Source organism: Coffea arabica, chromosome 9e (assembly GCF_036785885.1).
Source record: "Coffea arabica cultivar ET-39 chromosome 9e, Coffea Arabica ET-39 HiFi, whole genome shotgun sequence".
NCBI lineage: Eukaryota > Viridiplantae > Streptophyta > Magnoliopsida > Gentianales > Rubiaceae > Coffea > Coffea arabica.
In genome coordinates this window covers 20,192,133-20,209,048 of record NC_092327.1, presented here as the reverse complement: position 1 = coordinate 20,209,048, position 16,916 = coordinate 20,192,133, and the positions used below count along the sequence as shown (strand labels likewise).

Sequence of the window (16,916 nt, the reverse complement as noted above, 5' to 3'; positions counted from 1 at the left end):
AGAAAATGAAATTTTGAGAACTCGTCATTCCTTCTTGACGATAATTGGTCGCTTTAAACTCGATTTCATGAAGGAAATCAGTTTTTCTTGTGTTAATGAAACCTTACTTTTGAACCGTTTTTTTGAGTGGTTAAGGTTCTTGGTTTGAGGTATTGATTAGTCTGGATGAGTGTAACTCCTTTCTTGATTAATGCGTGATTATGAGAGAAAAATGCTTGTTAATTGCTTCAGGTACTCAAGCGAGTCTTGAAGAGAATCCCGAAGGGGACAACTAAAGATTTTTCTCGCTCGAATTACTTTGAATTGGTGAGTGTCAAGTGCATGACTTGTCGTGTTTACTTGATTTACTTGTTTATATATGTGAATATCACTTGATGAGAGGAGTGTGTACTTTATCGCACTCGCACTCCTTTACTCGAACTTTACTTGCATTAACTTGGTTTTCAAAATCGATTTGAGTGAATCTCGTCGACTAAAATATACTTGTTTTCTTGTGCATGTCGTGTTGTCGTGCGTGTCGTCCATGTCGTGCATGTCGTATTGTCGGGTGGAGTGGACCTCCTCGACTTATGGGGACGCCCAATTCTCTTAGCCAATCTTGCAACTCGAGCAGGCATGGGCTTGGTCGAGAAGCTTGATAAATCAAGAGAATAACAAAACATAACTTGATCTTTTGAGATTTTGTTCGGCATACTCGTGGAGTATTGCCTTTTTCGTGCGTGTTCTAAAAATCAAAACTTCATCTCTTGAGATCTCGCTCGGCATACTTGACGAGTATCGCCTTTTTCGTGCGTGTTTGGTTACGGATCCGAGAGGACGGAATGTTGGCCGGAGGAAGTAATAAGTGAAGTTTCTACGGATATAATACCCACCCGGATGACGGAGTGTCATCACGAGGGGGTATCGGATCGAGCCGTGGCAAAGCAAGTGGAAAATAGCTCCTGAGAGCTCCTATATCCTTGAATTGTTTCTATTTACTTTTCTTGCTCGAATTGTAATTTACTTGAATATTAGGATTGTTACTTGGACAACGTGCTTGCATGTGTGTTTTCTTGGCCTCACGAGCAATTGCTCACCTCGTAAATTTGTTTTCCTTAATAGGAATGGATGGAGTGAAACTCGGTGGAACCCCTTTGGATGTACTTTGGTATTAGGGTTTCTAATGTAATCGACTAGACATTTTGGCTGTTGTATATATTTGGATAACTGATGTATTTTGAACTCGTGGTGCAAGACTTGGATATTCGATTATGGAAGCGACTTTTCCTTATTAGACAAGTACAAATTGTTGTATATTGTTAAGCTTGAATCGATTTGTCTCGAGTCCTGGCGAGAGCTAGGCAGGCCTTCCGCGGATACCCTTGGGTTCGCCCTTGGGAGAAGTGGGGGCGTCACCGTTGGTATCAGAGCTTAGGTTGCAGATCTTTGTAGAGGATCCAAGGCTTAAAAGTTTAGGATGCCGGACTGTGGGACTGGTTTTAAAGTTAAGTGACTGCTTGTAGGGATAAAAATCGGAGCCGCTTCGCGTGATTTTGGGCCAGGTGTTGTTATGGTCCTTACTATGTGAATGAGTAAAGGCCTAAGTACTCTTCTAGATCGTAAGCTGTGAATCATGAATGTGATAGGTATAAATCCTTTATGTTGATACTTGGGTAAGATTAGATATGTATGCTGGGTAGGAATTTCAAATGTGGTGATTTACTCTTGGGACTAGCCAGCTCGAGTTGTGAATTACCTTATTTCGGATTCTTGTACCCAAGTATTTAAGAGTTGAGGGCAATGCTAAGGACTTGAGATCTCCATTTGCGAGGAACAAGAACGGACTAATGTTTTGTGAGAGCAAGTACAAGAGGTCAACGGATGTCTAGTTCATGTAGTGAGAGAAATGAGACATCAGACAGAAAATATTTTAACCGAGTGTGGGACAATATTGACTAGAGAGAAGTGGAATGTAGTTGAGCTTAAGAGAGATAGGTAGAGAAAGATTGATGGATGGTCCTATGTAACTCAATAGGATCCAAGTGTTTGGTATGAGTCGGAAAGGAACGAGAAAAATTAGACCCTTTTGACTGATGTAGTTAGAATTAGTTGGGATGATCCTAGTGCCAAGGCCATTGTATTTTTGTATGACTGTGTGGCCTACTTTCGAGGCACTTGACTTTACTTTAGTCGTATGTGACTAAAAGTACTTTTATGGCACTTGTGTACTATATTTTTGTAATTCCCCCATGACTTGCTAATTTTATGAATTTTAAAGTGTAAATACATGTTAATTAATGTTATCTCGGATATTTTCAAGATCGGCTATTGTTTTAAGAAATTTCTCGTGTGACCACTTTTATTTCTTGCACTAGGCATCACTAGAATTATGGACGGACAAAGGAGTGCACGAGGTCGTGGGCGAGGGTCTAGGCAAGCCCACCCTCAAGGGGATGAACAAGGATCGGCAACTGGACCGACCCAAGGACAAGAGAATATAGAGGTTAACCAAATGGCTACTGCCGTTAATAGGATGACTGACATCCTAGAACGATTGGCTGAGAGACAGGGACCAGTGCCAGTTAACCAACCCAGGGGCTAGGATAGAGGGGAAGATAGAGCCTTGGAGAGGTTCCTTAAATTCAACCCGCCTAAGTTCACTGGTAAGCCTGATCCTGAGGTAGCGGAGAATTGACTAGAAAGAATGACTAACATTTTCGCCACCCTAGATTATGCGGAGGAAAGGCGAGTGACTTTTGCTGTTTTAAAGTTTAAGGGTGCAGCACGTGCTTGATGGGATATGATAAGGGGAAAATGGGAAAGAACACAAACTCCTTGGACCTGGGAAAACCTTTTAGGAGAATTTAATGAGAAGTTTCTCCCTCCCTTGGTTCAAGAGAAACGGGAGGACGAATTCATAAAAGTGAAGCAGGGGGGTTTAGTGTGGCCGAGTATGAAGGAAAATTTACTAAACTTTCTAGGTTCGCCCCAGAATTGGTAGCTGTTGAGAGGAGAAGGATATGGCGATTTGTACAGGGACTTAACGTAGAGATTCAAGAGGGGTTAGCTGCGGCCCAAATCTCTACTTTCACCGAAGCTGTAGAGAAGGTGCAGAGAGTCGAAAGTACAAGGCTGCAAGTTAAGGATTTTCATGCCAAGAAAAGGGGCACTTCTAGTCACCCTCTTGGACAAGCAGATAAGGGTGCCCCACCCTCTAAAAAGGAAAATGGAACGGGAGGAGTAGAGACATCTAGTACACAAAAAGGACTCTGTGACAGCCCCACCTTCCCTTAAGGCGAACCGAAGAGGTTAGCGGGCTGCTTGCCCACCTCTCGCCAGGACTAACGAGCAGAAACACGCGATCTAAAATGCTTCGGGAAAATAAAACCGCGCTCGGACAAGCCAAAGTACCAAATAAAAAAAAATGAAAAAAACAAAAGCGACATGAGTAGTGCCAGTCACAGAAGAATTCGGCCGGATTCCTAGCCGGATACCGGCCAGTGAGCAAAGCCGGATTTCCAAAAATTCCCAAAGCAATCCGGCCGACAACTGGCCGGATTCCTGGCCGGATTCAACCCAGACCGTTCCCGCCAAAAATTTTTCTTTTGTCGTTTGAAAGCCGAACTTGTCCGCAAAGCCAACCAAACATCAAAAACACACATACGGCTTGACATATAGCATTTACAAGCCAAAATGGCATACCAAAGTTATACAAAAGTTGATACATGCACGGTTCGCCAAATCAAAAGAGAAAACGGACCCAAAAGTACATTTAGGGTTTCAATCAATGAGCTATACAAAAGATATGTCCATCTAGCTCAATTCGGCAACCAACTATCAAAAGTCATTCCAAAAGTGTTTAATTCCTGTAAGGAAAACAAAAGGAAATAGAGTGAGCTTACGCCCAGTGAGATAATACCACTCAAGCAACCAAGTTCATATAAGCATCAAGCTTTTCATTCCAATACATCAAAAGTAAGCAAAGGCATACATCAATAGTGGTGATAAAAGGATACGGGCGGCTCTCAAGAGCCCTTTTCCTCGTTTGCATTCTTGATCGAACCTCATTGACTCTCCATCAATGTTTCAAAGTAACCAACCGTAGACTCCACTTTACTTCCATTCCTTCCACCCAACATACCCCTACCGGGCCCGAACTCCGAACACTTGCAATGTGGTATTACTCGAGTATACCGGAATCGAGAGTCTCTCATACTACAAGATTCCATATAATAGTCCCCAAGGTTTATTAAATGGCACGACCAAGCCCTCGCCGGCTCGATTCAATCAACTACCAATGGGGTTGAGCTCAATGGTAACAATCATGGTCGTTGGATACTCATCCAAACGACACCAAGTCATGTACTTTCATTTCATGTAACATTCCAATAACAACAATGGTATAAGGCATATAAGTGAGAGTGATCAAGTACACCCTCACTTAAATCAATATCGAAGGTGCAATAAACATTCAACACATCAAGTTCAAGTATCAAAGCCATAGAGTAACACACAAGTGAGTAGTACACTCACCAAGCTTGAAAATGATATTTCATGCACCTCCGTCAAAGGAGCGTCGTGAACCACCGTCACGCCCTAAAACATGCAAACAAGTACAATGAGACTCGCTAACAAGTCATAAACCAATGCCAAATACTACCAAAATAGGGTTCCATAAGCATACATAAGCATTAGAGAAAACCAGAAAAATCCGGAAATGGAGTTAAGTGTTAACCCAAAAAAAACAGTTTTTGACACCATTTTGCGGTTTTGGTACCAATGGCACTACGATCATCGGATGAAGGTAAACGATACACCGTTTCGAAGCTAAGAGATAGGGTTACAATGTTTCAGAAGGTCACTCAGCCCAGTTTCGAGTGTAACCAGGTCAAAAATACAATATACTACACTAGAACCGCAAAAACAGGTTCACTAATCGTATTCTGGTGCAAACATCATAAATCAGGCTACCTAAGTCCAAATCCAGTAATTCCAAAGCCATCCGAAAGATAAGAAACAGGGATACAATTCATCAGAAGACCTGAACAACCAATTCCGAAGTATGCCTAACCAAAATAACCAATTACAGACGCAACTATCAAATTCGGGTAAAACCAGGGCAGCAAGGGTAATTCCGTCTTTTCTGAAGCTGCGCTACTCCGATTGACCTAAAATTTTACAGGCATCTCTAAAATATCATTCCATACAACTTTTATGTTTTAACCCAAAGCCAATTCGGCCTCTAACTATGATCTACAGTGCCGGGCAGAATGAAGAACAATGAAACCCTAACTTTTCAATTTTCTTTCCAAAACAGAAATTGCTTGCAATTAACCACTTTTTCCACCTTCTAGCTTCCTTAAATATCATTTCCAATCATCATACATGACCACATAATCATATTCATATGAAAACAGAAAAATCCCCAATAATTATAAAACTTCACCAATTCAACCAAAAATCAAGATATAATCCATAAAATTGCCTCTTATACCACCACCAATCATGAATTAAACATCATTAGAGGGAGGAGAGAGGTCCTTCACTACTCACCTTAGTAATACAAGAGAGAGAGCAATTAGACACCTTAGCTTTCCAATCAACTTCACCAATCACCTCACCAACCCTAAGTGAAGAGGTTTTATGGAACAAAAGTAAGTTTAAGTGGTTGTTTTGATGGATTTGAGCTAAATGGAAGCAAGAACTTGGAGAGTTTTCTTTCTTTCTTTCTTGAAGTTGGCCGGCCAAGGAGAAGAAGAAAATGGTGAAATTTTGGTAATTTTTGTGATTTATTTGGTCAAATGGTAAAAGGTGAATAGTGGTCATCAAGTCCAACCACTCTCTAAGTGACACTTGTCACTATAATTAATGCATCTCTATCACTTTGTTTCCTCTTTCACCAATCCAAATAGCAACCTCTAATTATCTGTTAGCACCCGATAATTTAAACCCAGTATCCAAAACTTAACCTAGTTGGCCGAATTTTTCCGAACTTCCCGCACTAGCGGGTCCCACGTCCGATATATACTCTTAATTTCTCAAAAACTATTCGATACTAGAAAAATCATCTAAAAACTATATCTGCTCCTTAAAAGTATCTAGAAATTTTCCTAATCACGAAAATGTAGAAAACAAGCCATTGAATATAATAAAACCTAGGAAATGGAAAAATTACGGGTTCTCACAGACTCAATCAAGAGGAGGCCACAACGGACGAGATCAACCGAGGAAGACACCTCCAAGTGGTCAGCCTGTGGCTCCTCAAGTTATTTGTGGTTATTGTCGCAAGCCTAACCATACAGAGAGTGAGTGCTGGAAGAAATCAGGAAAGTGTTTGTATTGCGGCAGCACTGAACATCATATCGCGAACTGTCCGAGTATACCGAAAGAAGGAGGTAGTACTCAAAGGCTTGAAAAGTCAGCCGCAAAGCAGTCTAGTGCTGGAGGAAGTCGATCTAAAGCACCAGCTAGGGTTTATACATTAGGCTATCAACAGGTTTCAAATCCCGCTAAGGTCATTGGAGGTATGATTCTTGCTTACTATTGTTTAATTAAGGTTCTAGTAACCATAGTACGACACACACTTTTACAAAACCCTAGATTCATGAGATAGAATCAAAGTTTGACTACTAATTGGGTGAGTAGAAATTGTGAAAAATGGGTTGCAGAGTGTAAGTTATTGATTGACCTGATAAGCGTGACTATTAAGGGGTATGACTATTATCCTAAGTGTGAATTTCGAGGACGAAATTCTCTTAAGGGGGAGAGGATGTGAGGACTCGCAATTTTTTTTATTTAAATTCTTATTTCGAGCTCATTTAATTATTTATTTGGCCAATTACCCCGAATATTATTTTCTAGCCTTTTTAGACCTAATTATATGGATCTATAGCTTAGTTATATTTTTAAAGTGACTTGTTTCACAATTTAATTTTTGGAAGCTCGTTAAGTGAGAATAGTAAATGCGCGTTTGGAAGCAATAAACGAATTGAGAGTACAATGAGCTTGGAAAATTGGAAGACTTGTACATTAGTCTTGAAATAAGTATTTTCATGTTTAAGTGCTCGAGTATTAGTTAGTTACACTATTGTTATAAGAATTTCTTAGAAATTTCACTTTATCGCGCACAAATCGGAAGTACGCGTTTTCGCGTACGTGATTAATTGAGGGACCTTAGACCATTATTTTGGGACTATTTAGAGTTAATAATAATAATATGAATGAAAATGCATTAGAGGTTCAGTGCACTAGTGCAACAAACTCGAGAGGAATCGAGCACGAAACGCGCTTGTGCGCGCGGGGAGAGAGTTGACTTTTGAGGCCACTTTAACCACACACTTAAGCTTCCTCAAGAAGCTTTTTCATCACCACACAACTCTCACTCTCTTGCTCAAGGCAGCCGAACCAAGGGAGAAGAGAAACAGCTCCAAATTCTTCTCCATTTCACCACTAAATCTTCACCAAATCACACCAAAATTCAACCACACTTTGCTAAGCACTTGGAGAACATCTTAAGCTACAAAAGAGCTTGCTTTCCACGGTTTTTCTTGGGCTAAGGAGGACCGAAAATTTCTGTCTTGATCATCTAAGAAGGTAATGGACGATCAACCCATCAAACCTTGCATTATGGAAGTTATATTGCACATATAAGCATATATGTTCATGTGGGTAGCTTGATTCATATTGGAAAATTGATGTGTGGGCTCTATAAACTCCCACTATGGTTGGATGGACTGATTTGATGAGTTATGATGTTATTAATGTTTGTTTAGTGGTTAAATTAGTAGAAATGAGTGATGGTTTGGATAGAAACTCAAAGGGAGTGAAGATGGAAAATTTTCTATTTCTGCCCCTGTACATGCCGTGGGCCTTAGGGCAAACTTTTGTGGTTCTAATGACTTTTTTATGATGTATATATGTTATATGAATGGTGTAGAAAGTTTCATTAAAAAATAACACGATTTGGTTGGTCAATCGTAGTGATTTCAAAGCTTTAGTAAAACTGGAAAATTTTCCCGGATTGCCCATGTAGTCCTTTTCTTTCGGCCATAACTTTTTACTCCGATGTTGAAATCGAGTCCCGTTTGTGGCACTGGAAACTAGACATTCACATATTTCCAATGGTATAAAATTCACATTCTGATTCCACCTGAGTAGTCCATACCAATCGTTTGAACATGACTGTCCCGTTTCACGTCTACCATGGGAGCTCTGTTTTGAGCAGCGAATTGATGCTCAAATGTGAGCTAGCTGTGGACAGATTTTGAAAATGATTTCTTCTAAGGAATTGTATCTTTATGAATCTAGTTTTCAATGCCATAAACCTTGCTCAATTCCAAGTTGAATTGAGTGAGTTGTGGCCAAAGTTCGAAACTGACTTAGGGATTGAAAACCCTTACTTTGGACTGATTTATAGCAAATGTTGCTTGGGACTTGATGTTGCGAAATTTTGGTGCTAATCACCTACCAAACACATCTTGGATGTTTCCTGGACAATGTCTACACAACTGAACCATGTTTAAGAGGTTTTTGTGTGCCAAATGTTTGAGAAAGGGAAAACAAAAGTACAAGGCAGATTGCTTTGGAAATTCTTGAAACTTCAACAGTTTTGTTAACTGACTTTCCGTGTATATTTTTCCATGAAATTTGATAGAGGAATAGACCTCATATGGTAGTATAATACTGCTAAATTTGGTGCCATTCCGAGGTCATTTCGATGCTCAAACAAAGTCCTAAAGTTTGTAAATTGAACCTGGAAATTTGCCTAACCATCTCAATTTTTCAGCAACTTTGAGCCACTATATCTTGGTACTCAGAACACCAATTCTTGTTCCGCTTGCTTTGTTTTAAACTTTGATTGCAACTCTAATTGAGTTTCAAATCTGAGAGGCTAGTTCAAATTCTCTGAATTTTACCGAATTTCCAAAGTTGGCAAAAAACTAACCTCAAAACTGTCTCGCAAGCCTAAAACAATAACTTTGAGCCAATTTTTGAATGCTTTCCGTTAGGAATCATGGGAAAGTGTATTCTAGGAACTTTTAGTACTTTGGAAAAAGTTTCCAACGGTACCAAGTTTTCCAATTTTGGACCTATTGAGTGCAAGATCTGATTTTTCTAAGTTGACGCACAAAGCTGAAATTTACCGATTTCTTAGAAAATGAAATTTTGAGAACTCGTCATTCCTTATTGACGATAATTGGTCGCTTTAAACTCGATTTCATGAAGGAAATCAGTTTTTCTTGTGTTAATGAAACCTTACTTTTGAACCTTTTTTTTGAGTGGTTAAGGTTCTTGGTTTGAGGTATTGATTAGTCTGGATGAGTGTAACTCCTTTCTTGATTAATGCGTGATTATGAGAGAAAAATGCTTGTTAATTGCTTCAGGTACTCAAGCGAGTCTTGAAGAGAATCCCGAAGGGGACAACTAAAGATTTTTCTCGCTCGAATTACTTTGAATTGGTGAGTGCCAAGTGCATGACTTGTCGTGTTTACTTGATTTACTTATTTATATATGTGAATATCACTTGATGAGACGAGTGTGTACTTTATCGCACTCGCTCTCCTTTACTCAAACTTTACTTGCATTAACTTGGTTTTCAAAGTCGATTTGAGTGAATCTCGTCGACTAAAATATACTTGTTTTCGTGTGCATGTCGTGTTGTCGTGCGTGTCGTGCATGTCGTGTGTGTCTTGTTGTCGGGTGGAGTGAACCTCCTCGACTTATGGGGACGACAAATTCTCTTAGCCAATCTTGCAACTCGAGCCGGCATGGGCTTGGTCGAGAAGCTTGATAAATCAAGAGAATAACAAAACACAACTTGATCTTTTGAGATCTTGTTCGGCATACTCATGGAGTATTGCCCTTTTCGTGCGTGTTCTAAAAATCAAAACTTGATCTCTTGAGATCTCGTTCGGCATACTTGACGAGTATCGCCTTTTTCGTGCGTGTTTGGTTTCGGATCCGAGAGGGTGGAATGTTGGTCAGAGGAAGTAATAAGTGAAGTTTCTATGGATATAATACCCATCCGGATGACGGAGTGTCATCACGAGGGGGTATCGGATCGAGCCGTGGCGAAGCAAGTGGAAAATAGCTCCTGAGAGCTCCTATATCCTTGAATTGTTTCTGTTTACTTTTCTCGCTCAAATTGTAATTTACTTGAATATTGGGATTGTTACTTGGACAACGTGCTTGCATGTGTGTTTTCTTGGCCTCACGAGCAATTGCTCACCCCGAAGATTTGTTTTCCTTAACAGGAATGGATGGAGTGAAACTCGGTGGAACCCCTTTGGATGTACTTTTGTATTAGGGTTTCTAATGTAATCGACTAGACATTTTGGCTGTTGTATATATTTGGATAACTAATGTATTTTGAACTCGTGGTGCAAGACTTGGATATTCGATTATGGAAGCGACTTTTCCTTATTAGACTAGTACAAATTGTTGTATATTGTTAAACTTGAATCGATTTGTCTCGAGTCCTGGCGAGAGCTGGGCAGGCGTTCCGCGGATACCCTTGGGTTCGCCCTTGGGAGAAGTGGGGGTGTCACACAACAGGACAATTGATTTTTTTTTCAAGAAAAGACGTCTAGAAACAAGTGGAAGTGGTGAAACTCCTTGTCCTCTTTGTGATTCTTCTCCTAAGCATCAAACAAAGAAATTTTGTAGAGCTGAATCATTAGAGTTTGATATTTCATCCATGGAACGTGATCCTGGAAAGCGAAAATCCATTTGGGAATATCTAGAGCATTAAAGGGATGAGGTACGAAGAGCATATATTAAGTTTGGGCCATACCAACCAGAGCTTCTGATTGAATCAATGGTTGTTGACAAGAAGGGCCGACGTTTCCTTTTCTCTTGGTATAAATTGTTTCCAGATTGGTTGGAATTTTCTCCAACAAAGAATGCTGCCTTTTGTCTTCCTTGCTCACTTTTTTCCAAGCCAACGGACCATTTTGGATCAATGGCCTTCACAACTAGTGGATTTTGATCATGGAAGAAGGTAAATGATGGAAAACATTGTGCTTTTTTAAATCACATTGGAAAAGATCCTAACTCATCACACAAAGTGGCAATGCAATGCTATCATGATTTGGGAAACTCATTGCAACATCTTGATAAAATTATTGAGAAGCAAAATTCTGAGTAGGTTGCAAAAAATCGGTTGCAACTTCAAGTTTCCATAGATGCTGCAAAATGGTGTGCATTTCAAGTGGTGGCTTTTAGGGGTCATGATGAAAGTTTAGATTCTAACAATCGAGGTAATTTTATTGAGTTGATCAAGCATGTGTCTTCTTATAATGAAAAAGTGGCTGCTGTGGTCCTTGATAATGCTCCTCGAAATGCATCTTATACTTCTCCTACGATCCAAAAGGAGATATTGTCCATTGGGTCGAGCAAGATACAAAAGTATATTCGAGAGGAGATTAGTAATTCAAAATTTTCTATACTTGTTGATGAGGCTCAAGATAGATCAAAAAGAGAGCCAGTGGCTATTGTTCTTAGATTTGTGGACAAGCAAGGCTATATTCGAGAGAGGTTTTTTGACATTGTTCATGTGCACAAAACCAATTCCTTGACTTTGAAGAAGGAGATATGTGATGTCCTTTCTCGCCATAATCTTAGTGTGCAAAACATTTGTGGCCAAGGATATGATGGAGCTAGTAACATGGGTGGAGAATGGAATGGACTGCAAGCATTATTTATTCAGGAGTGCCCCTATGCATATTATATTCACTGTTTTGCTCATCGACTGTAATTAACATTGGTAGCAACATCTCAAGAGCTAATTCCTGTGGAACAATTCTTTACATACTTATCTCTTCTTATAAATTTAATTTCATCTTCTTGCAAACTGGTGGACCAACTTAGAGTTGCTAGAGCAACTAGAATTGCTGAATTGATTGCTATTGATGAACTTGAGACTGGTACGGGTCAAAATCATATTGGTACCTTAAAATGGCCAGGGACTACAAGATGGGGGTCTCATTTTAGTTCTATCTGTAGCTTATTCACAGAATATGAAGACATTTGCTCTGTCCTAATTGATGTTATCAATTATGGAAATACATCAACTCAAAGAAGTGAAGCTGACAGAGTTTACGATTTCATGACATCCTTTGATTTTGTTCTTGTTATGCATATGATGAGGGACATTTTAGGATTTGCACAAGTACTTTCTCAAGCTTTACAATGCAAATCTCAAGATATTTTGAATGCCCTTAAATTGGTTTCAATAACAAAGGATCGACTTCAAAGTTACAGAGATAATGGATGGAATGAATTGTTCACCAATGTAAAGGCATTTTGTGATGCACGAAATACAGAGATGCCTGATATGAATGTCATTTATAAAGCAGGTCGAGGAAGAATTCGAAAACAAAATGATCCAATTACCATGGAGCATCACTACAGGATTGATGTGTTTTTGGCAACGGTTGATTCTCAAATACTTGAAATGAAGAATAGGTTTAAGGAAGATGTAATAGAGTTGCTTATTCTTAGTTCAGCATTGCACCCCAAAGATAATTTTCATGCTTTCAATATTGAACAAATTTGTCAACTTACAAACAGGTTTTATTCAGCTGACTTCACAGATAAAGAGAAGTTGCACTTAAGAACTCAATTAGAGCTTTTCCAGATTGAGTTTTCCTGTAATTCTCAGCTTCATAATTTGTCATCACTTCAGGAGTTTTGCCAAGTGTTAGCAAAGACAAGAAAGTCAATGTGCTATACTCTTATTGATAGATTGATTCGTCTTATTTTGACTCTTCCTGTTTCAACAGCTACAACAGAGCGTGCATTTTCTGCTATGAAAATCATCAAGACTTGTTTGCGTTCTAGGATGGAGGAAGACTTTCTTGCCAACTCTATGATAATGTATATTGAGAAAGAAATTGCTAGAACTTTTGATATAAATTCAATCATTGATGACTTTGATAAAATTAAAAGTCGTCTTGCACAATTTCATATGTCCCACACAGTCAAATAGATTTGTAAATATGATGATATTTTTGTATATGTGAAGCATATAAGTAATTTTCATTCTATATAAGGTTGTTTCTAATCTTGTGGTATATATGTTCACATTATTTTTTTTGTAAATATATTTTACTTTCATTTGTGATGCCCCCACTTCTCCCAGGGGCGAACCCAAGGGTATCCGCGGGACGCCTGCCCAGCTCTCGCCAGGACTCGGTACAAATTCAATTCAAACTTAAAATCTAATACTAACAATAAAAATCAGAATAAAAGTACGAAGTCATTTCCATACGTAAATATTCAGTCTTACATCACAATTTCAAACCTACAATTACTTTTCCCAAAATATACAACTTCCAAAAGTTGTCTAAACAATTGCATTCAAAATTCTAATCAATTGAGCCATCAAGTAAGCTTCTTCATAATTCCTTCCATTTCAGCTCCTGTTAAGGAAAAAAAATCTAACGGGCTGAGCGGATGCTCGTGAGGCCAAGAAAACATGCAAGACAAGTAGTTCAATAACAATAACACTTACACAATAATAGAAACTGTAACATTCGAGTAGTTCACAATTTATAATAAACACACTTGAGTAGGGTGCAGGAGTAGGATGCAGGAGCTCTCAGGAGTTAATTTTTCAATTGATTTGCCCCAGGTTCAATTCAATACATTATTGTGATGACACCCCGTCACCTGGGTAAGTAATTAAATTCATAGCACTTCACTTATTCAATTTATGTTTCTGAGACGACTTGAGAGGTACCTCCCACCAAATCGGTGTGGTACTTGCTATCGTTCAGGGGTTTAGGGTACTGAGACGATTCGAGAGGTACCTCCCACCCGAATCGGTGTGGTACTTACTATCATTCAGAAGTCGATGAGACATCACTCTAATCGACTAAGAATGCTTTGTGGTTCTGAGACGATTCGAGAGGTACCTCCCACCCGAATCGGTGTGGTACTTACTATCGTTCAGAGGTCGATGAGACATCGCTCCAATCGACTTATGCAGCCATAGCATATTTTCCGAAGTCAAGTCATGTCAGGTCAAGCAATTCAAGTCAGGTCAAGCGATTCAATTTAGATCAAACACGAGTCACTTATTTCAAATGAGAACGAGTATGGTAAGGTACACACTCGACTCCATTTCCAAAATTTCAAGTCATTGATATCAAGTAAGCACGTATCAAGTTCACAGGATTTCAACTATTCATGCACTAATAATAATCGAGCACGTAATATCCATGTACAATTGTCAATCATATTCATTCATATATTAAGTATCACGTAGTTACACGAGAAAGAGGACGAGGGCAATAAAGTACACCCTCGCCTTGGTAAGTTTACGTATCATGTATAACACTCGTACGACTAATATCTCAATCACATAAGCATTTAACATGCACTTGACACTCACCAAGTAAACAAGAAGAAAAGTCTCTTTGAGTTCAAGTGTCCACCGTGGGATCCTCTTGAAGGTCCTCGCACGAGCCTGAGTAATTAATAATGATTCATCACTCATAAACCCCAATTATCGAAGAAGATTGCACTAGTGCACAACCTAAGGAAATCTCATGAAAATGAACCCTAATTATTCGTAAATCGAGGCTCAAAGATGGGGTTTTAAAATACAAGAGCAGTTGAGTTTTCATCTTTGAAATCTGGTATAAAACGTTCAAGTAATTTCGAAGGAAAAAGGAGAATTCGAAAAGCTCCATTTCCTTAAGATTCGGAAATTTTAGTTTTGATACGAGATCTTTGAAAAATCGTATCTCACTCTTTACAAGTCCAAAATTGGAAAACTTGGTACCGTTGGAATCCTCTTCCAAAGTACTAAAAGTTCCTAGAATACACTTTTCCATGATTCCAAACGGAAAGTATTCAAAAATTAGCTCAAAGTTGCTGTTTTGGGCATTGAAGACAGGTTTAGGTTGGTTTTTGGCCAACTTTGAAAATTCGGTAAAATTCACACAGTACAAACCAGCCTCTGAAATTTGTCACTCAATTAGTTTTGTAAACAAGGTTTAAAACACAACAAGCAGATCAAGAATCGGAGTTTTGAGCACCAAGATATGGTAGCTCAAAGTTACTAGAATTTCCTTGATAAACAAGGGTTTTCCCAACTCAACTCATGAACTTTGGAAGTTTAGTTGAGCAGCGAAACGGACTCGGAATAGTGTTAAATTTAGCAGTATAATACTACCATATAGGGACTATTTCTCTGTAAAATTTCGTAGAAAAATACATACGGAAAGATGATTAACGAAACCACTAGAGTTCTAAGGAGTTCCAAGGCAAATCTGCCTTGGACTTCCATTTTGCCGTTTTCAAGCATTTGGCCAAGGAAAATCCCTCAAACATGGATCATTAGTGTAGAAAAGGTCTAATATTCATCCAATATGTGTGTGGTAGGTGGTTTACACCAAGAATTTCGAATAACAAGTCCCAAACCAAGATTAGTTAAGGATCAGTCCAAAATGAAGAATTCCATCACTAAGTCAGTTTCAAACTTTGGTCACAAATCACTCAATTCAACTTTGAATTGAGCGTGGTTGGTGGCATTGGAAAATAAATTCATAAAGCTACAATTTCTTAGAAGAAACCATTTTCAAAATCCGTTCATAACTAGCCCGCATTTGAGCATCAAGTTGTAGTTCATGTTCTGCCCTGTAGTGAACCAACGAAACAGGACAGCAATTTTTAAATGAATGGTTTGGCTCACTCAAGTGGAACCAGGACGTGCATTTTATACCAATAGAAATCTAGGGATGTCTAGTTTCCAGTGCCACAAACGATACTCGATTCTGACATCGGAGTAAGAAGTTATAACCAAAACAAGATGACTGCCTGGGCAATCCGGGAAAATTTTCCAATTCTGCCAAACTTTGGAAATCAACACATTTGACCAACCAAATCATGTTATTTTTCAATGAAACTTTCTACACCATCCATATAACATATATATATATATATCACAAACAAGCCATTAGATCCTCAAAAATTTGCACCAAAGTGCACGAACATGGCAGGGGTAAAATGGTCACTTTTGTTCATTGCATCTTCCTTGACTTTCTACCAATAACCCAACATTATTCCACTAATATAAGCACTAACCCAACATTAATTTCATCATCATTCACCAAATCAGTCCATCCAATCAAAGTGGGAGTTCATAGAGCCCACACAACAATTTTTCCAACATAAACAAGCTACCTATATGCATGCATGACCTTAAATGTGCAATACTACTTCCATAAAGCAAGGTTTTAAGAGTTGATCGTAGTTTACCTTCTTAGATGAACTAGGACAGAAATTTTGGTCCAAATGAAGTCCAAGAAAACTGTGGAAAGAAGTCCTCTTTCTTAGCTTGATGAAATCTCCAAGTGATTTGTGAGTTGGATGCAAATTTTGAGATGAAATGGAGGAAGATTGGTGCAAGAATGAAGAAGCTTTTCTTCCTTTCTTTCCTTTGTTGTTTAGTCAGCTGTTTTGGGAGGGAAAAGAGAGTGTTTGGCCGGCACTTGAGGTGAGAAGAGAAGGGTTTTGATCTGGTGTGATGCTCCCTTGAGAAGCCTAAGAATGTGTGGCCCAAAATGCTCCAAAAGTCAACTAAGAAGAGTGCGCGTTTGTGCTCGTTTCCTCTCGGATTTGTTTCACTTGTGCACTAAATCTCTAATTCACTTATATTCATACTATTATTATTCACTCTTAATGGTCAAAAAATAAAGGCCTTAAGTCCCTTAATTGATCGCGCACGTAAAAACGCGTACTTCCAATTTTGCGCGATAACGCTTAACTTTCAAGAAATTCTTATAACGATTGTATTACTAACTAATACTTGAGCACTTAAACATAAAAATACCTAATTTGAGACTAATGTACAAGTCTCCAATTTTTCAAACTTATTGTATCCTCGAATCAATTATTTACTCCAATTACGTATTCACTATTTTCACTTA

General features: G+C 38.8%; 1 protein-coding gene across 1 annotated transcript; it reads left to right on the top strand.

The window, feature by feature from the left end:
* The first annotated feature begins 2,368 nt into the window (after nucleotides 1–2,368).
* On the top strand, nucleotides 2,369–12,967 carry LOC140014622 (uncharacterized). Its single transcript, XM_072065695.1, has 4 exons — nucleotides 2,369–2,560; nucleotides 11,126–11,730; nucleotides 11,848–11,903; nucleotides 11,994–12,967. The coding sequence occupies exons 1-4, from the start codon at nucleotides 2,369–2,371 to the stop codon at nucleotides 12,965–12,967; spliced, it is 1,827 nt and encodes a 608-aa protein (XP_071921796.1).
* The last annotated feature ends 3,949 nt before the right edge of the window (nucleotides 12,968–16,916 follow it).

What these genes read in the sequence shown, in the direction of transcription:
- LOC140014622 (XM_072065695.1), top strand. Translation starts at nt 2,369, where the DNA reads ATGGACGGACAAAGGAGTGCACGAGGTCGTGGGCGAGGGTCTAGGCAA. An exon ending in AGAGACAGGGACCAGTGCCA is followed by an intron (nt 2,561 to 11,125) that starts GTTAACCAACCC and finishes AATTCTGAGTAG; the next exon opens with GTTGCAAAAAATCGGTTGCA. An exon ending in TATTGATGAACTTGAGACTG is followed by an intron (nt 11,904 to 11,993) that starts GTACGGGTCAAA and finishes GCTTATTCACAG; the next exon opens with AATATGAAGACATTTGCTCT.